Genomic DNA, 24421 nt, shown 5'->3' with positions numbered 1-24421 from the left:
AGTGCCAACTGACTATCGACCAAGTGTCACCCAAGTGTTGACTGACTCTCAACTGATATATCAGTGGAGAGCACCTGCAGTAAACATGATCCCATACTTATTAGTTCTAGATGCGATAAACATTTTCAGGTAAGGGTATCTACAGTAGAAAGTTTTATTGTTGTTGTTGCTTTAATCATCGCATCAATATTCTTTCTAGATATTTTGGTCATGGGACTGGGCGTGAATTTCTGCAGGGTGATGACATTCAAAGGTTGGATTGTCGAGCTGTTACTCTGCTTATGGGTTGCAGTTCAGGAAAACTACAGGTTAGTTTATACCTGACCGTGAAGGAAAAACATTATCACATAATTGTTGTTGACAAACCAACAAAAGGCAAAGGAAGTCTCCAATTGTCTGGTTCAGATGTGTAGTTGGTTGAGACTAGGCATGGGGCATATAAGTAACCACTCTATTTTAATTCATTAGGCTGGTGGAGAGTGTGAGCCAAGGGGGATGGCCTTAATCTATCTTCTGGCAGGCTGGTATGTCTTTGGCATTCATTTCTTGTGTGTTAGTTCCCTTACAAAGTCTTTTACTGACGTGCTATATTGCAGGTTTCAACAGCTTTTTGTTTAAGCAGCTGTTGATATAGTAGTGGGTAGCTGTCCTTGGAAAAGGGGTCCTAAGGCAAGACTTAGACATGAGAGCCAGCTCGCAGGCTCAATAGACAGCAGTAAGAGGACTCATGGGCAGTGATAGACAGCTGATAACTAGCTTTTAGTGAAACCTCTGGCTCTATTTGACAGAGCTCAACACTAACTTTTCAACTTACTAGCCAAGTGGCCAGTGACAACTTAGATGTTATGACAATTTTAAAGGTATATCTGTTTGCATCAAGCCAAATTTCCAGACATGGGGAGTGAAAACCTTCTAATCATTCGTGACATCTCCAAGTCACCTTTAACAGTACTTTTGTCTGCCATTCTCCACACCTAGAGCAACTAGTTTACAAATAAATTAGCATGGCAAAACAACCTGTTCTTCCAGAATTGCCTCGCATTAAAATTGTGTCAACTAAAAAAATAGCTAACATAAATATACTATCTCAGTGTTGATCTCCCTTCAGGAACTGGAACACAGATGAAAAGTCTAGCTTAGCATATCCTTTATTGCACATTATTCTATAAATTTGATGAGCAAGTGAACCCATTGGTGTAGGAGTGGTAGTAGCAGTTGCTGCACTTTGAGCGAGACCTAAGTCCTGTAACAAAAAACAAAACTTTTTTAGTGCTTTTTGTTGACAAGAATGATCCATTTCTGAATTCCAAACATTCATGCTTTGATAATAAGGCTTACTGCAAAACCTAATTCTCCCATCACTTGCCCTTTACCCTCACTATGAAACAGAAGTATATTAAGTCTTGGATATGCCCTATTTCAATCTATTCTGGTGGTCAAACTCACATTGACTCATTTATGTTTGAGATTTTGTCTGGATTGGTACCAAACAGGAAAATTGATTTGAAAATTACCCAGAAAAAAATATTATAGGGGGGGGGGGGGGATGGGGGAATGGAAAGGGCTGGGCTGAAGGCTTTGATATTGCAATGTGTTGTAAACAGGTACAGTTGTGGGATCCATGTACTATATAGTATGTCCCAAGACAAAAAAAAATATATATATATATATATTAATCAATATATATATTAGACCACTCAAATTAACCACCAAGCTGTATATTGTCACACTGTTTTAATTTATACTGAAACAACTATATAAGTGATTGAAGGAGTCTGAATCAATCTTATACTTGAATATTTCATTTCTAGACTGGATTATCGTTATACTCAAGAACTGATACACATGAACCAGGTAAGGAAGATGTTCTACTCATGGTGCATCCTTTCAGTGGTAGGAATTTTTAATTTTTGCTTTTTCACCACTCAATACAATTGATATACTCCATCTAGGCACAAGAGCTGCAGGCAACCATTAGTTTTAGATTAAGGTAAATTCTAGTATTGTTTATGAAAAATTTTCTGTGGAATGAGCCTATATTCTTTTCTTACCACCAGACAATTGCTTTCTTACCCTGGTATAGCCACATCCCTTGGTCTGATTCAAGGTGTAACTCTGCATGTCCACATAGGATTTTAAATTTCTTGCAATATCATTTCATGTCGGGGTAAATAGGTCACCTTTGAGATTGAAGGTGGTGGTGAGACAGAAATTCAGCCTTGCCAAGGGTTCCTGAAATTTCACAGCAATCTATGAGGTGCGGGCCTTTCGGACGGGGTTAATTCTGTGTTTATATATATGTCTAAATTTACACATGTCCACAAATTTGTGGACTGCCTTGAAAACTTTCTTTCTCCTTCTTTCAGAGGCAACCTCTATGTCGAGCAACTTGAACTCTTCATTTTTCCCTGACCTGTCAGCTGCCTGTGAAGAGGCTCACAGAAGGTAAAATCCCAAGTTTGCATTTGCAACCAAGATAGGATTTTGGGGTGGTGAGATTAAGAACTGTATCTGATTATAGAAGGTAACTGTAATACTCCAGTGAAAGACATACACACTGACATAATTGACAATTTTTTTTTTCAGAATAAAGGGAGACAAAGTACTTTCTACACCTAGGGTGAACTGGTTAGAGAAGCCAGAACTCTGTAAGCATGAGGAATGTGAAACAACACAATGGAAATGGATTGATATCTATAAGGGAGCTCAACCCTCCAAGCCACTTGAACTTGTCAGGTTTCAAAGATTAATTGTTTGTTCATACTCCACAAGATCTAATCAGTGCAATAAAGGAAGAACTGGTAAATTCTAGAGTATAGAAAAATACACTGGGTGAGGTGACCTGGTTTAGCCAGCAAATACCAACCAAAACTTTCCCACTCACCATGCAATATCTAAAGAAGTGTGGACTTCTTCCCCAGTTGAAAATTTTCTGGTCTTCTGTGATAGCCAGCTGAAAACAGAATATTCATCATCACCTAATCATAACTCTGAAAACTTTACTATTACTATTAATATTTTTTAATATTAATACTTTTTGAAGTTCTGGAGAGAAAATACTCTTAAGAAATGTTTTCCTCAGCTCAAGAAAGTATCAACAGTGGTGCAAAGACTAAAATATAAAGTAAGAAAATTTGGCAAAATTACTTACACTTTCAAATGATCCACAACAAATCAAGTAAAGTTTCTCATTCTTTAAAGTCACTACAGGCACTGGAAGTGTCTGCTTACTGTTGTTTCCTAGTCCTAACTGACTATACAGTCCTAAGTAAAACAAACACCACAAGATACATGCCTAAATGTCTTTACAAAATCAGAAACAACTAACCTAAATATCATTAAAGGATTAACATGAGCCAGGTAGTTTTGGACAGGACAAAGTATGTAGAGACAAAAAGTGTCCAACTACATGGATTTGTATTTTATATTCAGCCTAAACCATAAAATAAACTTGAGATCAAATAATACCAGCTGATCACTGGGAGAGTATCGAATTATAACACTGCTTAAAATTCAACATAGGGTTTTGCCCAATTGCCCTTCCCCTGTTAATCTCCAAAGTTCAAATTTCTAAAAAATCCCTTGCAGCCTGTACATTTCCAAAATGACCACAATACAAACCAATTTGAAACAAAATTACAAATTGAAGGAAATTTCTGTTAACTGTTTGACTGTTAACTGCTTGACTGTTCATACCTCCTCCAAATGTGGGAATTTGTCCCTGAAAAAAGAAATGATTTAAACAGGGTTGGAAAACATTGCCTCTCTTCCATTTCCAGTAATAAATAGGTAAGGCCACTTTTGATATATTAAAATTCTAACATGACTCCCAGGCTAGGAGGAATAAACCAAAAGCAATTAATCATTCATTGTCCAACCTCTATGTGATATCTTTTGTTTTTTTTTCCCCTAAGCCTCTGAACCAAGTTTGAATTTTTAATGTCACAAAAATGGTTCATTCAAGTGTATGGCTCTTCCTTGATGTGGGCCTTAACAAGTTCTTTCATAGCAACATTCTTTTGTCTCATAACCCAGCTTAGTAAAACTTAGGTCAAAATATAATATTTGGTCAGGGCACAAAACTCACTAGGTGGGAGACATGGTTAACCATGGCCATCAGTTTGTGTGCTGAAGAATATTTCTAGCACTCTGTGTTTCATTTCTTCAAAAAGAAGTGATACTTATTTAGTTTTTCCTCTTTAAATTAAGTTTTTCCACTTTAAATTAATAAGCCTCCCTCTAAGCCAACCTCCCCCCCAAAGTCCGTGGAATAAATAAGCTCCCCCCTCCCACTCCGGGAAGGCTTATTATAGGATTTATGGTATTCAGGTGCAGATTGAATTTACTTTGACACAAACCAGAACCAACCTGAGCTGTAAGTACTGCACTGTGTGAATACCCAGGATCTAGTTTGGTCACTTGATACTGATCAAGTGCTTGCACATGTGTTGGGAGGAGTGGATCTTCAATGCTACCCACTCCTAACTGTCCATGGTCTCCCCATCCCCACGACCACAACCGGTGATCTCCTGACAGAGCCATGGAGTGATAATGTACAAACATAACTGCTATACATTTGTCCAATAGCTCGGTAACGTAGACAGGCCTTGTCTGTTGCAGTGTGTCTCCTTGGCCAAGCTTTCGTCAAAATAACACAACACTGTTAAAAAAAATTATCATGTGAATCAGGAAATTATTTCTAAATGCATTATCTGATTCAAAGATGCTGTGATCAAAGTTGAAAACTACCACCTCAGAAATGGCATTCTGGTAGGGCTCTGCTTTTTTATCCTTCAAGTCCCTATAATATCCATATAAATTATTACCCAGTAAACAGGTTGTGAGATACTCAAACTTATCATGTAGAAATTGCTGTCTTGATCTAATGTAAAGTTCTTGTCACTAATTTACAAGGAGATGTGTAGCAGTTAGAGGGGAGAATTGACAATCAGACTTTGGGGTTAAGTTAAAGGGTTAAAATCAAAAGGAACATCTTGCAAGGATGCTGATCAATAATATTTGCATTGATAAAGTTGTATTTCTTACCTCTCCATACTCTGATGATCCCCAAGAATACACCTATGCAAGGGAAAATAATCAAATTAATCCCCGACGCATACTTCTTGCCAGCTGGCCTCACATCAATGAATCAAAATGTATCACATTTTACTCAGAATAGAGATCATGGTTAATGGTTCCTGCTTAAAATGAGAGCAGTTCCTCATACGAGTCTGCTGGGAATGTTTAGCCCCACTGCATACTACTCACTTTGAAAATTCAACTCTCTTGCTGAGATGGATAAGCCAAACCTCTTATCATGATCTTCTTGGGAGCTAGCAGTTCATGTTAATTAACTATGATTCCTTAGCCCATCACTGCAGAGAGCCAACATATGTACCATTCCTCAAGCCACTGATAACACATTAATCCTAAAACAAACAACATAATTACACTCAGTACATCAATAGCCATTTGCAACCAAAATTAAAACAATTAAAAAACACCATGAGAAAGATAAAAAATTGTTTTTGCAGCATCTCAAAATAATTTGAAAACCTAAATCTCACTCCAATAAGACCAACCTGTGCATGTGGAGAATTTCAACTCGAAAAGGAACGGATTTTCCTTCTTCCTCAATTAAATCTCCATGTGACCCAATCTGCAGCAAAAAATTTGAAAGATTGTTTGTTCATACTCCACAAGATCTAATCAGCGTAATAAAGGCAGAACTGGTAAGTTCTAGAGTATAGAAAAATGCACTGGGTGAGTCGACCTGGTTTAGCCAGCAAATACCAACCAAAAATTTCCCACTCACCATGCAATATCTAAAGAAGTGTGGACTTCTTTCCACGTTGAAAATTTTCTGGTCTTCCGTGATAGCCAGCTGAAAACAGAGTATTCATCATACCCTAATCATAACTCTGAAAACTTTACTATTACTGCAGTAAATGGTTTCAACCCGGGGGTAACATGTGAAGGTGTAGTCTGATCGTCCGGGTGAGTGTAGTCCTGAGAAGGACTGTTGTCGGTGGCAGTGACTGACGTTTCGACAACCTGTGCGGAAGTCATCATCAGAGTCAAGTGAGTGATTGTTGTCAGTAGAATGTAAGAACATTCTACTGACAACAATCACTCACTTGACTCTGATGATGTAACAGGTGTAGGTGTAACAAGCCGTCACGAGTAGTAACTGGCCGTTGCACACCGTCACAGATCGTCACAAGCCACTACACACAGTAACAAGGCGTAACAAGCCGTCACGAGTAGTAACTGGTCGTTACACACCGTAACAGATCGTCACAAGCCAGTGCACACAGTAACAAGGCGTAACAAGCCGTCACAAGGAGTAACTGGCCGTTACACACCGTCACAGATCGTCACAAGCCAGTACACACAGTAACAGGCCGTAACAAGCCGTCACAAGGAGTAACCGGCCGTTACACACCGTCACAGATCGTCACAAGCCAGTACACACAGTAACAAGCCATCACAAGGAGTAACTGGCCGTTACACACTGTCACAGATCGTCACAAGCGAGTACACACAGTAACAAGCCGTCACAAGGAGTAACTGGCCGTTACACACCGTAACAGATCATCACAAGCCAGTACACACAGTAACAAGCCGTCACAAGGAGTAACTGGCCGTTACACACCATCACAGATCGTCACAAGCCGGTACACACAGTAACAAGTGAAGGTGTAGTCTGATCGTCCGGGTGAGTGTAGTCCTGAGAAGGACTGTTGTCGGTGGCAGAGACTGACATTTCGACAACCTGTGCGGAAGTCATCATCAGAGTCAAGTGAACGATTGTTCTACTGCCAACAATCACTCACTTGACTCTGATGATGACTTCTGCACAGGTTGTCGAAATGTCAGTCACTGCCACCAACAACAGTCCTTCTCAGGACTACACTCACCCGGACGATCAGACTACACCTTCACATGTTACCGCCGGGTTCAAACTATTTACTGCACACAGTAACAAGCCGTCACAAGTAGTAACTGGCCGTTACACACCGTCACAGATCGTCACAAGCCACTCTACACAGTAACAAGCCGTAACAAGGTGTCACAAGCAGTAACTGGCCGTTACACACTGTCACAGATCGTCACAAGCCAGTTAACCGATATCTTTGAACGAAAAGCTAAAAATAAACTGGGATACTGGAGAAAATCGAAGCTGAATGAATTGTGTCAAGATGAAATGTTTGAGTTTCTTTCGGCCAAAATTTGCCGGAGCTGGTCTTCCAAAAAATTTGCGAAACTTGCAACTTGCGAGTTTTCTTCCACTTTATTTTTTCTTATGGTAGGATTCGGACCTAAAAGGTCAATGTACATGTTGTACATATTTTTTTTTCTTTTTGATAAATTTATTTAAAGCATGTTATTACGTTTCCATAATACTTTTGTTGAAAAAAAAAGTTACAATAAACGAATTTACTTTCGTTTATTGTAACTATTTTATAATTTACTCTAAATTGATTTCTATTTATTTTTTGTAACAGGACCCGCATTGATAGCAGTTTTATTTCCTAAATTGAAGCAGCAATCCTGTATAAATATGTTTAAATTATTATTAGTATCATTATTATTATGAAAAAAACAACTAGACACACGCACAAACACCCGTAGAGATAGAAAAATATTAAGCTGAAAGCCATACGCAAATCTTCTACAGAAAATACAGTTACCCAGTATATAAGACAGGAATTGTGCCTTTGAGACGTACACAAAATAATAAAACTGCGAGCTCCACTTTTAGGCGTGGCTAGATCGATATATTAAGTCGTAAGGACTTTACACACCTTGACAGGTTGTAACATGTCGAAATTTATCCTTTATCAGTACCATGACTTATCCTATAGCCCTTTAGAGTAGCTTAGAAGTTGACAAGAATAATTGTGAAGAAAAGACTAAGTTCTTTTACAATATTGTTTAATCGTGACAGTATTTGGTTGTGACAGTCGGCACCCTCGATTAGTCCTTTATCACTGGAATAAGCTCCCAACATTCCTCACCCTAACCCTCTTCAAATAAGCACCCACTTTGATTAAGCCACGCAAGTTCTAAAAATTTGATAAAGCTTCCAGCGGCTCGTTTTCTCGAAAGGCTCGTTAACTTTTAGGTCGAAATCAACTTTTCAAATCGAACTAATATGCAAGTAACACCTTGTACAGACGTCCGTACAGTTATAAGTCACAATTTTTCGGCTTTATATGTTACTACCATTTTTATGATGACGTGCTTCGCTGCGAGCTCCGCTATAAAGACTAACGAGCGTGGGTCCTGACCAACAAGCGACTCCATTTTGTTGCATTAACGGACAATTTTTTCACGTAAGATAAAAAGCTATCGAAACTTTTATAATAATAATATTAATAATAATAATAATGATAATAACAATATATTATTATCAATATAATTAGTGGACAAGGCGCGCAAGACGGTAACACTACTGGAGATGAGCTGCCCATGGACCACAAAGACGAGGAGAAGATCATGAAGTACGCCCCACTTCTTCTAGAGCTCAAGAGACAGTACCCGGGTTTTAATATCGTTCAGTACAACATAATCATCGATATCCTGGGAGGGTACTCGAAAGACCTCAAGAAGAGCGTCAGGGAGCTTGTTGGATCAGAAAGGAGTACAGCAGTGTTAGGTAGAATGCAGAAGTCTGTAGTCAGCAGTTCACTCAAGATCTTTGAAAGTCATGAGTTGAAGACTTCATCTTAGCCATATGTTATTTTGTTGAGTTTTTAAGACATTAGGAACTAGCCACTAGGGCTTTTTTTTTTAGAAGTTTTTTTTTATCATTTTGTATAAGTTTTTCTTTTTTTGGGGGGGGGGGGTACATATGTAAATTCTAAACTTGTTAGCTGGCCACGTCCTAGGCGCCCAGCTTTCGTGTATATGAGTTCTGGCATCCAGACGTTTTAACTGCCACATAATATTTATATATAGACGTATTTTATTATTTCATGTTTTTTATTTATTTCTTTATTTACGCTCTCAAAGTTTAGGAAGATTTTAATCCTACGTGCAGCCTGGGTTATGTTTATCGCCCCAGTCCCCAGTCTTTGTATGATCTTATGGCAAACATAACTTTTTAAAACTGTCGGATATTAATAACATTTTATTCAACTACATATCTGCTCAAACCTATGATACACGCAACAGATTTGAAAAAGTGAACCGCGAGGCTATACCTATGAAAGGTCCCCTAACTAAACTGTAAAAACACGGATAAAAAGTCATTAGTGCAGGAGAAAAATGACATCATAAGGAATAATATTTTGATGAAATTTTATACAACAACAATAACAACTTTATTAGGTACTTGCATAAGTAGTACATGGCATTATCTAAGTAAGAATAAATATTTAACATCAATTCGTCTTTAACAGAACTTCTTGTCTGATATTCATTATTTGGAATATAAAAGCAGAAATGAGTCTACAATAAATGATGACAATAAATGTTGTTTTCCACACAATGGCAAGTGGGATTCATAGTTAAATCAGGCAAGGTCATAACATGCAGATACTAAGCAAAGTGGCAGCTACGTAGAAACGCGAGCTGAGTAATAATAAGAATCATTGCCACCAAAACTATTTGATTATTTGGTGCACTGCTCCTTCCCAACAGTGTCCAGGAAACAGGTTCTTCCACTTGAAGTGTCTAAAGTTGACGAGAGTCCCAAAAGAGGATCCATGGTGAGTGCAGTGGAAGGGGATAAGAGAGATGGATTTATCTCAAGATTGCACTTTAAACCCGTGAATACCGATCACATACCAATTCACCAAAATTATCTCTAAATTACCACAGAACAAGTAGATTAAGGCATTCTTTTCTCTTGCATGATTACTTCATTCATCCACACAACCTTTTCTCCTAACTATCTATTGATAATCACTGTTTGTCATGTTTGAGAATGAAGGGAAACTGGGCTATTAGCAATATAGTAATTTGGTTCCTTCATTAGCTTTCAATTTGCCTCATCTTTACAGAGCTTTCTTATTAAACTGGTTGTCAAAAGACATGTTTTAAGGAAAAGGCAAAGTGTAATGAGGTTTGCATAATATAGAAGTGAATATACATGTTGAATCACATATGATTACAGAAACGGGAAAGCCAAACAAAGGTCTGCTCTGCTGCCATAGTGTTAACATTTGGTAACTCCTCCTTCAGTTGGGCTGGATTGTACTTTGTCTTGCACTGTGGATCTCTATAGTTCTTGAGGTGCAAACTATCTATGAGTTTGTTTATTCCAGACCACATTTTGTCAAATGGTGGTGGTTAAGTGGCAATGGTTTGGACGCAGCTTTCATGCCATCAACATGACACATGTTGTATGCCAAGTATATATCACCCCAAGAAGATGGTGATAAGGCCTTCAAAACGATTAAGAGCCAATTAATTATTATCAAAAATGCTTGTGATGGACTCTCCGACCTGTTGGCATGAAATAAATATATAACCCTTCATAAGAAAACATTAAATAAAATTGATACCTCTGGTTTAACTTAATGGAGAGTCTAGCATATTAGATAACAAAATTCTCATGACTCATTTCAATAATCATAGGCATGGCTAAACCTACACTGAGGTCCAATTTTACATGTTTAACTGTATAAGTACAGGTAAGAGAAATGTACACCTGAGTTAAAGTACATAAAATGCAAACTCTGCTTGACTGGCTCAAAGATGAATCAAATCAACTCTGCAAATTAAGTCAAAGCAGTAGCAACATTTTTAATGTGATACTGTTTGTGTCTATTTATCTTTAACTTGACAATCGATCTGCACCTGCAAAAGGTGATATTATCATTAAAAAGAAAATTGTCCGGGGAAACATGACTCAAATCATACATATATATGTAAGCGGAAAGTGCAACATTTCAAAACAGCTATATATATAGTGAAAGAAGATTAACCAAGGTTCACATACCGGAAAAGGGGATTCCATTTGTCAATAAATCCACTGCCTCGAACAATAAAAAAATGTCCACGGGACCATTTCTGCAGGCGTTTTTTTTCCCCAGTTTCTTTATTACAAGATGTTGGTGTTTCCTCTGCACAGTCAGCTAGTAATGCAGCCGAGGTAGGTTGAGATAAAATCTCTTCATTTCCTGTTGTGTGAGCAAGAAAAAATGAGTTTTTTTTCTTTTGGCACTTCAAATGTAACTAAAAGCTAATGAAACATGGTATGGTAGCATATCATAAAAAGGCAAACCTATTTATACGATTTCAAAACCATTATGCAGCCCTTAACCTACAATGTGGAATATGTTTGACATCAACAGGCTCAGGGAGAAGTCAAAGATAACAGGAGTCGTGCACTTAAAAACGACACACTAAAAACAAAATTTTTTCAATTAAAGCTGCATTGCTTTCAAACTTGTCATGGGTGATGCCTTTACAATTTCAGAAACATTTCAGCTGTACAAAAAGTTAAATATGCACAATTGGAAATGAATAGGCAAACTTATGGAGGGCCTAGGGGATAGGTTTACCTTGGGATAACACTGCTGATTGACCTACAGGTGTACTTGCAGTATCCAAAATGGAGTCTACCACAGATTCTACCTTTTTAGTTTCATCAGTGGTTAGGGTGATATTGTCGGCAACTGAGAAGTAAAAAATACGAATAAGTATATGAATAAGTGAGTGCTCGCATTTTAACTGGAAGGAAGTAGTGCTAAAAAGCACTGCCCAGAATTGAAATTGCATACAGCAATTACCAGACATGAGTGAAACAACATGTACTGACCAATATCAACATGACCCTCTAGCTAAGAAGATTGCTCACACAAATACTTTGGGAAACCTTCAACTTGAGTCATCTGATACTCAACCTCTTCTATCAGTTCGCAAGTGCAATTATTTGCACTGTCTGGCAACCCACATATCAAAAGGGTAACATGTCGGATCTTTTATCGAAACATATTTTTGATTTTTCATTTGGTATAGCAGGAAAAGATGAAAATGGTTGCACAAGAAAATTAAGGAACATCTATTCATCCTTCATGCGAAGTTGATGACATGAAGAAATGAATCGTAAACATCCAAATGTAAATCACCACTTACCTTCAACACCACTTGCATCCTAAAACACCACAATGTTTTAAAAAGCCTCTAATATCAGAAGGAATACTTGGATGCCTGGAGGAAAGAAAATCTTAATGTTCCTGGCAAAATGCCATTCCATGGACATGGGCAGCAGTGCAGACATCAGGATAATTTACCAGGGGAAGTCCATTGATAACATTCTAATGAAAAAATGTTAAAAAAAAAGGAGATTCGACAGTAATGACCAAATGATTATTATTAAATTGTCAAATGTTTTAAAAAGTGTGCCATTCTCAAATATAAGGGCTCCATAGCGAACATAACTGAAATCACATTCAGTGGAAGCACATTCATAATATCAGAATCCATTAGAGTCCAAACTGATTCATCCAAACCCTGACCCCATCAGATTTTTTTCACACTGGTCCTTCAAAATTTTATGCATCTATGAAATTTATTGTTATTTTTAAATAGCAACAAAACAAATGCAGTTCAATAAGAAAGTGAACATAGTAATTTACAACAAATTTTAAACTATGAATGTGATGTATTTTCTTTTAAAAGAAAAGTGAAAAAGCTTAAAGAAGAGAAAAAAATATGATAATCAAATCCCCAGAGAGTAATGTAAAACACTTTTTGTTGACCTTTCTCAAAAATATTGAAGGTGGATGAGTGAAAACAAGGATTTCAACTCTTAATGATATGAATCAGAAAATAAACATTAGGGCTTGCACCTTTCTCTTCATCATACAATGTGCGAACATCAACTTCCACTACCTGTCTGCAACCCAAAGCTTACCACATCCTTTCAAAATAATAATGAAAGAGTCATTCCTAATCACAGATTGTATTTATAAATGACTTAGAAAATCCTCCAATCCAATCTGCTATTGGCTCCTCTGGTTTCAGCATTAATAGGAAACTACATTTCATGCAAAATGAAGGTTTGGGGAAAAAACAACTGCAAAAAGAGGGAACAGTTTACATTGCCATTCATCACCTCTAGCATTACAGTCTTCAGTGCAGTCTCCACGAGGATGTGAATAATTTGCCTGGGCTCTAAGCTTGTCAATGTGAGCCATGATTGCCTCTCTGTCAGCATCAACAAACATCATCCAGAACATGTCAAGTGCCTTTCTTTCTCTTAGTTCAGCTTCCAGCTCTCCATTCCAGAAAGCATTTGTCACTCTTTTCTCACTTAATCCTGAGGAGAAGAAACACATCTTAATTTTTACAAAGGATTTACAAAATAAAGATACAAAAAGCTTCCTTCTTGAATTTTGGATCTAAAACGAAACTATAGACCCGAAATGGCTGCTAGATTCATATTCTTTTCAGTATTAGTCGGTTTCCTTTTTTTTGCTTTTTTTATAGGGCGTCCTCGGCCACGGTCAGTGCAATGGCCAAACAACTATACTTAACAAAGCCGAAGTGCAATGGTTTTGCCAAGTAACGCCTGAAGGAGGGTACAACAGTACACCAAATTCGCCCAGGAATTCAACTTGGCCCCCCGAGGATTGTAGTGTATTAAACAAATAATAGCACGAATTGTACGTGGTAACTGCAGGGATAAACACCACAAGTGATATTTCAAAATACAAATGTGTAAACTTGTATTTGCAGAACTAGTTTTCCTCTTTAACAAGTGCAGTCATAGGGGCTTCGTCCACCGGGAGCAGTTCTCGACCACAAGAGTGAGGACAGTGAGCAAGATTGCGAATAAACAACGCGTTATTACCACTCATTGTGGTTTCAAATTATCTTTAAAAGCCCACGTTAGAAAAAGAAGCTTTTGATCACCTAGTTTTTCCCTTAATGTAGTCAAGCGGGGCTTTTTCTAATGCTAATTAATTCAAGTACTTTACATTCATTATCTTCACGAAAACTATGAGCGCCTTTTAGTTTTGGTGGCCATCTGCAGGGTGGCCGACACAACTGCGAGAAATTAATGAGATATTTAGGAGAGAATTTAAATCACAAATAAAAGAGGCCAAATAAAGTTTACATTTGAAAGATAGCTTTATCACTCGACCTTAATTATGGAAAGAAATGGCCGATTTGGGCCTTATATACAAATAAAATTTAAACTATATTCCAATAGCCGTAATGCGCCACCTACCTTCGCGTCCCCTCGACCTGCTCAAATTATAGAGTAGCTGTAAACTCCAAACTCGACAGGACGAAAAATAACAGTTACCTTTTGGAAATAATTGCTTTTATTTATATTCATGGGCCCCATACTGGAATGGTACCACTTACCTGAATTAAGTCCATGGACTTCGTTAAAGGCGACTGCAAAGCCACTAAACGAGACCTAAGAACGACAACTTCCAAATTAAAAAACAAAGTCAACTAAAAGGAGTTGTGTCCAATAATTATCAACAAAAACAATAATAAATAACAGATTATAGAGAAAGACTTACGTTCACAAAAACAAGGTAACGAACAAATGGTTAACCGGCTGTACATTTAGATGGTAACGAACAGAGGTGTACATTTCGAGATTTAATTCAGTTTCACGCGGGGTCACGCTAATGCTCGCGAAAATTTAAACGACTATTGACTGGCAATTCAACAGTATTAAACGGCTCTATGTGCAAAAAGGAATTATAACAAAATTTCCGGAAACATTCAACAAGAACTTACGCAAAGGAAATTTGCCATTTTAAAAGAGACTTGTCCACAAAACACACATCCGAAACTTCAACAGCACTCCTTTCTTCTCCGGACAAATGCCATCCCATCCGTGGATTTATACCATGCCAGATATATTTTTCGTGCAACCCAGCCTAATCCAGGTGAAATACAATCATACAATAGCTAAAGCGACGCTAAACGAGGCTTTTATACGCGCACAACGTAACCACATCCGTAACTAAAAAAATTCGCAACAAAGAAATCAAAGTACTTCGTAAACAAATTCGACTTAGGCTAAATGAATCCTTTGAGTATCCTTAAAAGTCAGTCTGATGAATGAGTCAAGTTCAGTCAATCGTTTGAGTATCCTTAACAGTCTGACGAGTGAGTCAAGCCCAGTCTACCCTCTGTTGTGACGGCTGTGACGGCTGTGACGGCTGTGACGGCTGTGACGGCGTCACACGCTCAAAGAACGAAATCGTACAGAATATATCGGGCATCAGATGTCGAAGTATGCACTCGATATTACGCTTATTTTCGGTTGTTTTTATGTGTTTGATATCACTAAAACGGAAATTCATACTTGGAAAGGGTGAAAAAATAACATAGAATGGGGTAATTCAAGATTTAATGAGATTTTGAAGTTATAAGCATATAAGATGCAATGAATATATGAAGTTCATATATTTTGCACTGCGGTATTAGATACGTATGATGTGCGATCCTCGCAGTAGATAGCGCTATTTATGCAATAGCGAAAATCAGACCTGAAAAAGAAAATCAGGCCTGTACGGGACTCGAACCACTGACCTCTGCGATACTAGTGCAGCGCTCTACCAGTTGAGGTAGATTCCACAAGTCTCTCTTTGCAGCAATAGAGCTGTGAATTTGACATGTTAACAACTATTATTATAATTGTTATTTTATTTTTTTTTTTTATTATTACTTACCTGGTTAGTAATTACCTTTTGACTAGATCAACACAAACATCAGCTTCCATAGCTTTTGACGAGCCTTCCCAGTTGAGCCTGCAGTTGTGCATGCGAGAGTTTTTCGACTGTCTGTTGGCAGTTTCACTTGTTGCACACCTTTACAAAAGACATTATGAGTAAAGGTCCTGGGTAACACTTTCAAGAGGAGACAAATATGGGTGCTGTCATATGTTGAATGATTCTGTACTTTTTTGGTCAAATTGAAAAAAAAAAACATCGCTCTTGTTGTTTACAACAAGGTGCTAGTAGACAAAATATATTTCTATACATTACTTCTTTGACCTTGAACCATAGCAAATCACCTTGCCAGTTTTTAGGCCAACCATGGAGCCAACACCTAGTGGTGAAAGTAAGGATATATTTTATTTATTTATTAATTATTTAGTTCATTAACTTTGACCATTGGCTGACACCAAAACTGTCAGTAAGCTAAAGAACAATCCAGAGAAAAAAACAGCAGCTTTCTAAGAAAATGCATAACCAAATGCACCCTTTTTAATTCTTTCAGACGTTGAATTTGCAGTGTACCTCTCAGGCTGTTGTGGGCTTTTCCCCTTTTTTGCCATCCCATGTCATATGACGCTCCTATCTCCACATTTTCCTTTTCACTATCATCTTTCCACATGTTTCTTTCGCTTTCCAAACTTTTCAGACATGATTCCTTGGTCAACTTTTCAACTTGGAGCCCCACTTCCCTCTCGCGAGCCTTCAGCGTGGACTCTCCAAGTGATGGTATATTGATGGATGATAACTACTCGTTTACGTGGGTAGGATCTATGCCTGCGTGTAGCATCCCTGTAAATATTTCGATTCAACTTATTAACAAATTGGCTAGATGTTGAATGGATGCTGTAATGGTGGAAAACAAGATTTTTAGCCACGTTTAATGTAAATAAACCTGCAGCGAACTTCGTGTTTACATCAAAGATTGGTCTCCCTCGCGTTGTTCCGGTGCTACGGTGGGTCTTGTTTGTACGACAGGTATTTGTCTCTCCACACTCAGAGTTTGAAGAGGATATGTACAGTAGTGATCCTAACCCAGACACCGGTTCTTTTATGCAGTCGAAGAGCTGTAGAGCTGCCTCACAGGGGGACATTGAATTCCACAACTCGACGGCCGCGAAGTGGAAATCCACTGCAGACTTCCGGATCACGCACATTCTTTTCATTTTCTTGTCTTACCAGAGCATTACCAGAAGCTTTCAGCCGATTTGCGGCATTCTTATTGCAAATAAAAGCTTTCGCTCTGCAAAAGCGGCCCTTGTTTGTTTTTCTCACGCTAGCATGAAGAAGGGCCGCAATCTTGGATGTCGCAATGTTATGCGCAGAAAAGGTTGCGCAGTGCAAAACAAGGGAATCCCCTTAAGGTAATTCCCTTGAAATTGCTCTACTATCAAACGTTTTTTGAAACTTGGTATGATTAACATTCATGATATAAACATTAAAAAAATGTAAAAAAAAAATGGGGTCACCGTGCTTGTTTATGCGTCGGCAGGCTAATAAAATGGGCTATTTTTATTGGTTGTGCGTTAAAAATTCGAATCACCTTCCAACTGAATTTAGCCTTGGTTACTTGAAAGAAACAAAATTTTATTTTGAAATTGAAGGTTCCTTTATCAAAATAAGCGGTATTGCTTCATTTTAGCTGTTTTTGATTGCTCGGTTGTGGGGATTTTGCCCTTTTTCGGACAGTTTCGTGGTTAGCTTGAAGTCCTCGCCTTGGCCAAAATACACAAAGTACGGAACTATTTTCGAAAAAAAAAACATGTTCTACCGTCAAACTTCTTTTATTCTTCAAATATGTTCTTTATTAGATTGTTCATAGCAAAAACCTGAAAAAAAAAATCGGGTGTCACCGTGCTTGTTTCCTCACAAACTGCCGTAAAAGGTGGACATGGTTTTCAGATCGTAGTCAGGATGAAGAATTTGCACGGTGGGGACTGGGACGAGACAAAATGGTGTCCATCGTGCTCGAAGTATGCACTCGATAATAAGCTTCTTTTCGGTTGTTTTTATGTGTTTGATGTCACCAACACAGAAATTCATACTTGGAAAGGGTGAAAAAATAATAAAAAATGAGGTAAGTCAAGATTTGATGAGATTTTGAAGTTATAAGCATATAGTTGAAACAATTTCGTAGCGCTGGCGTTTTGTTAATTCCAGTGAGCTAGGGTTCGATTTGTTTTGCTTGGGCAATAAAGGTTTGACAAAAAACTTGAAGAAAAGACTGTTGATTCGTATTTATATTTATATTTATCAATTTAATGGCAACATAGTAAACAAAAGAGAGAGAAAAAGGAGAAAAAAAAATGCCATAGGGATAGTCCTTAAAGGAGTCAAGGACCCCATGCTAGACAGACAACCCAAATTCTTTGTATTCTTTGTATGTTGTCTTGTTTGGTTTCCATACACAGCAAAATGTGAATTCTTCACCCATCACTCTAACAGGAGTGATATATACAGTACAATGTAGTATACTCTGAAAAATACGAACTGCACTTTAAAATTTGCTTTTTATACTTCAGAACCACACTCCAATGTCTCACTGGTCCTCATTCTGACTACTACATACCGTGCAAAAATTATTTCAAAACATTAATTGCACAAATCACAATCTTAATTTGCAGTATCTGTAAAGTACTGACATATTTGCACCAGCACCCGCTTGTTTGAGGAGACTCTGGGTTTGTTGTCAAACCTCTCCATCAGAACTTGCTTCACCCCTTCTTCCTTGCCTCTTTGGTATACCACTCTCGGGTGAGGGAGACCCAAACCTGAGCTTGCACACTTAATGGCCATTGAGGCTGAAATGTACTTCTCTCTAACTAATGGCTGCAGGGTATTAACCAGAAGTTTCTTTTCTTTTAGGAGCTTCTGATAGGATGCCACCCATGAAACTTTGAAGCTGTGCTTTTGTAGCAGTTTGACATTTAGAAACTTGTTCACCAGCTGGTAAAGTGTTTGCACATCTGCAAGAGCATTGTGAGCTTCATAGGATTTACCCAGAAGACCTTGTACCAGGTTTTCTTGGCTTTAGGATTTCCTTTCAGGAAGCAATTCCCTGAATGCTGAAAGAGGGTCTGTAAAGCCAGAAACTGTTTTAACTAAGTCATCCATGACTCCATTTTTCTCTGCTGCTTGCACCAAGAACCTGGCATCAAAGGATTTGCAATTGTGTGCTACTAAAATGCAAGGCATTCTTGATTTGAGCCACTCAATGAAGGTCTTCAGTGCCACATCAATTGCAACAGCATCAGTTATTGGCTTCCCATCATAAAACAGTATTGCTCTTTGGAAGGTGAGTTTGTTCACAGCAGATGCTTCTGCTGATAGTACATTACGAGGCTTGATATAAATAGAGAACTCATCATTACCATCTGTTGCTGCAATTTGTAGGATTTCAGCATCATTACCTGTTTTAAGATATTGTAATCCAATTAATACTTTACAAAGATATTACAAAGAAAAATGTAATAAAAAGGCTTAGTGCATCTATGCAGGGTATATCTAAAATAAAAATAGGAGTGATTTCTGAACACCTGTCCTGCTAATTTGCATCTGACCTATTTTCTTTAAGAACAAGGCATGATAAAACAAAGGAATCTATGGGATGCAAATTAGCAGGACGAGTATTCAGCAATCTAGCAAAATAGCAAAACAATTCCATGATTAAATATAATTATTCTCTAATGTGCAATTCCAAAACACCCTGCTGGGACAAACATGGTTATATTCCAAGGCTGTGCTCTAACAGCGCCCAGTGGCCCCTGGCGCCTTACTTTTCCACTTGGGTGACTCGGAAATTTTAGTTTTTTTTTTTATACAAAGCATATGCTGGGCACCCTAGATTTCACAGTTTCAGAGCACTGGGCTCCATTCAATTTTCCTTAGAGCACAGCCTTGTATTCACTTTGTTACTTTTTTGCCAAACTTCACCCTGCAAAGCTAATTACCCCTTCCAGATGTTTCCAAATCAAATATGATTTGATGATAGTCTTTGGTTAACGATACTTTCTCAATCTTTGAGGCTGCAGGTGGTGCTGAAATTTTCTGAGCAGCATCATGTCCATCAAAGCCCATTCCAGAACTATACTGTTGTCCTTCTCTGTTCTCAAGCTGTTTTGTCTTTTTCAACTGCTTCGCTTTCTTCTCAATTCTTTTCTTCTTGTACTCTCTTGTTTTCTGTTTCTGTTTCAAAATTAGTATTTTCTTGTCCATTTTCTTTGCAAACTTTAAAGAATTGCCTGGCTCGACCCAAGGGGAGCTAGCTTCTTGGCATTTGAAGCATAAACCTAAATTGAAGAAGCAAATGGTTTTTATTCACTACAATTTGGTATCTCTTAAAGCTTGTGAAACGGAAAAAGAGGTTGATAGTCCTCTAACACTTATAGTGTTATCCCTTGCAGTTATTAATTTAATTTAGAATACAATCATAAGCACTAACACTATTTTCTAAGAGTTGTGTTCCTCTACAGGTAAAATGGTTGGCATTGGGAATTTGTGAGGAGCGAGCTGTGCCAGCATACATGTACACTGTACTTACTACTATGATCTTTTCCAGTGACTGCCTCAACCTTTTGTCCATCAGATCCTTGCCATGGGGAAGGCCTCTGTGTTTGTAGGACGCAGGACTTTTTAAGTAGCCACACCAGTCGCCACAAGAAGAATGGTCACCATGAGCATGGGGCACAATAGAAATGTTTTCCTCACCTTAAGAAAGTATCAACAGTGGTGCAAAGACTAAAATATAAAGTAAGAAAATTTGGCTAAATTACTTACACTTTCAAATGATCCACAACAAATTAAGTAAAGTTTCTCATTCTTTAAAGTCCGTACAAGCACTGGAAGTGTCTGCTTACTATTGTTTCCCAGTCCTAACTGACCATACAGTCCTAAGTAAAACAAACACCACAAGATACATACCTAAATGTCTTTACAAAATCAGAGACAACTAACCTAAACATCATTAAGGGATTAACATGAGCCAGGTAGTTCTGGAGAGCACAATGTACGTAGAGACAAAAAGTGTCCAACTACATGGATTTGTATTTTATATTCAGCCTAAACCATAAATTAAATCTGAGATCCAATAATACTAGCTTATCACTGGGAGAGTATCGAATTATAACACTGCTTAAAATTCAACACAGGGTTTTGCCCGATTGCCCTTCCCCTGTTAATCTCCAAAGTTCAAATTTCTAAAAAATGCCTTGCAGCCTGTACGTTTCCAAAATGACCACAATACAAACCAATTTGAAACAAAATTACAAATTAAAGGAAATTTCTGTGAACTGCTTGACTGTATTTTCATACCTCCTCCAAATGTGAGGATTTGTCCTTGAAAAAAGAAATGATTTAAACAGGGTTGGAAAACATTGCCTCTTCTATTTCCAGTAATAAATAGGTGAGGCCACTGTTCATATATTAAAATTCTAACATGACTCTCAGGCTAGGACGAATCAACCAAAAGCAATTAATCATTCATTGTCCAACCTCTATGTGATATCTTTTGTTTCTTTTCCCCCCTAGCCTCTGAACCAAGTTTGAATTTTTAATGTAACAAAAATGGCTTATTCAAGTGTATGGCTCTTCCTTGATGTGGGCCTTAACAAGTTCTTTCATAGCAACAGTCTTTTGTCTCATAACCCAGCTTAGTAAAACTTAGGTCAAAATATAATATTTGGTCAGGGCACAAAACCCACTAGGTGGGAAACATGGTAAACCATGGCCATCAGTTTGTGTGCTGAAGAATATTACTAGCACTCTGTGTTTCATTTTGTTCAAAAAGAAGTGATACTTATGAAGTTTTTCCTCTTTAAATTAAGTTTTTCCACTTTAAATTAATAAGCCTCCCTCTAAGCCACCCCCCCCCCCAAAGTCCGTGGAATAAATAAGCTCCCCCCTCCCCCGGGAAGGCTTATTATAGGATTTATCGTATTCAGGTGCAGATTGAATTGACTTTGTAACAAACCAAAGCCAACCTAAGCTGTAAGTACTGCACTGTGTGAATACCCACCAGCTAGTTTGGTCACTTGATACTGATCAAGTGCTTGCACATGTGTTGGGAGGAGTGCATCTTTAATGCTACCCACTCCTAACTGTCCATGGACTCCCCATCCCCACGACCACACCTGGTGATCTGCTCACAGAGCCATGGAGTGATAATGTCCACACATAACTGCTATACATTTGTTGTCCGATAGCTCGGTAATGTAGACAGGCCTTGTCTGTTGCTTTGTGTCTCCTTGGCCAAACTTTCCTCAAAATAACACAACATTGAGATAGAATAAATATATGAAGTTCATATATTTTGAACTGCAGTATTAGATACATATGATGCACGATCCTTGCAGTAGATAGCGCTATTTATGCAATAGCGAAAATCAGACCTGAAAAAAATCAGGCCTGTACGGGACTCGAACCACTGATCTCTGCAATACTAGTGCAGCGCTCTACCAATTGAGCTAACAAGCCAACTGGGAGCAGGCCGATAAGTTGGTTCGTAATAAACCCGTGAAAGTGATAAATGAGATAGAATAAATATATGAAGTTCATATATTTTGAACTGCGGTATTAGATACGTCTGATGCACGATCCTCGCAGTAGATAGCGCTATTTATGCAATAGCGAAAATCAGACCTGAAAAAAATTTGCGCTATTGCATAAATAACGCTATCTACTGCCAGGATCGTGCATCATACGTATCTAACACCGCAGTTCAAAATATATGAACTTCATATATTTATTCTATCTCATTTATCACTTTCACGGGTTTATTACCAGCCAACTTATTGGCTTGCTCCCAGTTGGCTTGTTAGCTGAATTGGTAGAGCGCTGCACTAGTATCGCAGAGGTCAGTGGTTCTAGTCCCGTACAGGCCTGATTTTTTTCAGGTCTGATTTTCGCTATTGCATAAATACCGCTATCTACTGCGAGGATCGTACATCATACGTAACACAACATTGTTAAAAAAAATTATCATGTGAATCAGGAAATTATTTCTAAATGCATTATCTGATTCAAAGATGTTGTGATCAAGGTTGAAAACGACTACCTTAGAAATGGCATTCAGGTAGGGCTCTGCCTTTTTATCCTTCAAGTCCCTATAATATCCATATATATTATCACTCAGTTAACAGGTAGTGAGATACTTAAACTTATGTAGAGATTGCTATCTTGATCTAACGTAAAATTCTTGTAACTAATTTACAAGGAAATGTGTAGCAGTTAGAGGGGAGAATTGACAGTCAGACTTTGGGGTTAAGTTAAAGGGTTAAAATCAAAACGAACATCTTGCAAGGATGCTGATAATATTTGCATTGATAAAGTTGTATTTCTTACCTGTCCATACTTTGATGATGCCCAAGAATACACCTATGTGAGGGAAAATAATCAAATTAATCACTGACGCATACTTCTTGCCAGCTGCCCTCACATCAATGAATCAAACTGTATCACATTGTACTCAGAATAGAGATTATGGTTAATGGTTCCTGCTTAAAATGAAAGCAGTTCTTCATTTTTTTTTTCTTACTCATTGTAAATAATTCTTAAGTTTGATAACATTAATATTTAAATTGTTGTAGATATATTTAAATTTGTAAGTCCACATCAGCTTTTTAGCTGCCTTCTTGTACTGACCTACATGAAAAATAAAGTATGTATGTATGTATGTATATAACTCTGCTAGGAATGTTCAGCCCCACTGCATACTACTCACTTTGAAATTTCAACTCTCTTGCTGAGGTGAATAAGCTAAACCTCTTATCTTGATCTTCTTGAGAGCTAGCAACATGTTAATTAACCTATTGACATCCAGTGCGCCCATATGCGCCCATGGGGACCCACACCCTTTCTACGCCTTGTGACATCATCACTTTTAACCCTGGAGCATGAATTTGAGCACCTACTTGAACAGGTTGAAAATATCTTACAGACAATACTTGAACTTGTCAGGTTTCAAAGATTAATTGTTTGTTTATACTCCACAAGATCTAATTAATCAGTGCAATAAAGGCAGAACTGGTAAATTCTAGAGCATAGAAAAATGCACTGTGTGAGGTGACCTGGTTTGGCCAGCAAATACCAACCAGACAAAGAAGCTACATTCCTGATCAACCTGTGCCACAGCCTAACAATCTTAGTTCCATTTGATATATTAAAAAAATCCTACATAATGTACCATCCCATTATTAATTGGAAATCATAAGTTTAATCTATCTTGTTCTCTATAAAAAGTGGGAGTCCAATCCTGTGATCACCTATATCTGAATTTACAACTACGTAACAGTAACCTTAGAAAGATGTTACATTTCATCTTAAGTCACAAGTGTGGGGGAAAGAAAAATTTTTAAGTCCCCATGACAAATCCAACCTCAGACCTTGGGACTCGGTGCTCCGATGCTTTAGCACGGAGCCACAGAGACTCTATGGTGATCAGCAAGGCCCATTACAAAGTTCATATAGTTCATTAGTTTTTTTATCGGATATATATTTTTTTTCTTTTTAGTTTTCGGGTTGCGCCTCACATGGGATTTTGTTTCTGTTTCGGCAATCTTATTTGGTCCTTTTTTTAAATTTCTTTTACTTCTGTATATTCATAACTTATGAGACCAATAAAGTTGATAAACATATATGACATGTGTCCTGCATACTAGCTGCTATAGGATCAGCAATATTTTTCAATAATGACACTACAAGCACATAGGCAGTGATGAGTT

At 37.8% G+C, this 24421-nt stretch overlaps 2 protein-coding genes, 1 long non-coding RNA gene and 2 pseudogenes across 15 annotated transcripts in view; 2 read left to right on the top strand and 3 right to left on the bottom strand.

The window, feature by feature from the left end:
- LOC148717163 (uncharacterized) overlaps positions 1–6086 on the bottom strand; it is a 30504-nt gene extending 24418 nt beyond the window's left edge. Inside the window, exons 1-9 of one of the 7 annotated variants that reach the window (XM_088745814.1) lie at positions 5816–6082; positions 5583–5659; positions 5269–5429; positions 4369–5079; positions 3697–3721; positions 3152–3264; positions 2885–2953; positions 2074–2180; positions 1131–1243 (exon numbers count right to left, since the gene is read on the bottom strand). In XM_088745814.1, the coding sequence (XP_088601940.1) occupies positions 2136–2180; positions 2885–2953; positions 3152–3264; positions 3697–3721; positions 4369–4563 (447 nt within the window). In that variant the 5' untranslated portion in view covers positions 4564–5079; positions 5269–5429; positions 5583–5659; positions 5816–6082 and the 3' untranslated portion in view covers positions 1131–1243; positions 2074–2135. Of the gene's footprint in view, positions 1–1130; positions 1244–2073; positions 2233–2561; positions 3722–4368; positions 5080–5268; positions 5430–5582; positions 5660–5815 lie in introns of those variants that run through there. The other 6 variants (XM_088745812.1, XM_088745813.1, XM_088745811.1 and 3 more) reach the window with 6 other exon arrangements.
- The window catches only part of LOC148717162 (separin-like), a 13638-nt gene extending 5880 nt beyond the window's left edge, over positions 1–7758 (top strand). For 2 of the 5 annotated variants that reach the window (XM_088745797.1, XM_088745794.1), the window contains 4 exons: positions 200–308; positions 469–524; positions 1812–1854; positions 2367–2445. In XM_088745797.1, coding sequence (XP_088601923.1) covers positions 200–308; positions 469–524; position 1812 — 166 coding nt within the window. In that variant the 3' untranslated portion in view covers positions 1813–1854; positions 2367–2445. Of the gene's footprint in view, positions 1–199; positions 309–468; positions 525–1811; positions 1855–1952; positions 1991–2366; positions 2446–7508 lie in introns of those variants that run through there. The other 3 variants (XM_088745798.1, XM_088745799.1, XM_088745800.1) reach the window with 3 other exon arrangements.
- A 1360-nt stretch (positions 7759–9118) lies between these two features.
- Positions 9119–15640, bottom strand: LOC148717161 (uncharacterized; annotated as a pseudogene). The gene is made up of 5 exons (XR_015995575.1): positions 14719–15640; positions 14332–14386; positions 13073–13276; positions 10952–11132; positions 9119–10455 (listed from the first exon to the last, which is right to left on the bottom strand). The product of XR_015995575.1 is annotated as an uncharacterized LOC148717161 (transcript).
- Positions 15641–17916: 2276 nt separating this feature from the next.
- LOC148717160 (maternal protein exuperantia-like) lies at positions 17917–20383 on the bottom strand (annotated as a pseudogene). The gene is made up of 3 exons (XR_015995171.1): positions 20245–20383; positions 19655–19993; positions 17917–19114 (listed from the first exon to the last, which is right to left on the bottom strand). The product of XR_015995171.1 is annotated as a maternal protein exuperantia-like (transcript).
- On the top strand, positions 18862–20472 carry LOC148717159 (uncharacterized). The gene is made up of 2 exons (XR_015995180.1): positions 18862–18999; positions 20177–20472. It is a non-coding gene; the product is annotated as an uncharacterized LOC148717159 (long non-coding RNA).
- The last annotated feature ends 3949 nt before the right edge of the window (positions 20473–24421 follow it).

This window comes from Stylophora pistillata, chromosome 14 (assembly GCF_964205215.1).
Source record: "Stylophora pistillata chromosome 14, jaStyPist1.2, whole genome shotgun sequence".
Lineage (NCBI taxonomy): Eukaryota > Metazoa > Cnidaria > Anthozoa > Scleractinia > Pocilloporidae > Stylophora > Stylophora pistillata.
The sequence above is the reverse complement of the archived record's forward strand: the minus strand, read 5'-3'. Positions and strand labels throughout refer to the sequence as shown.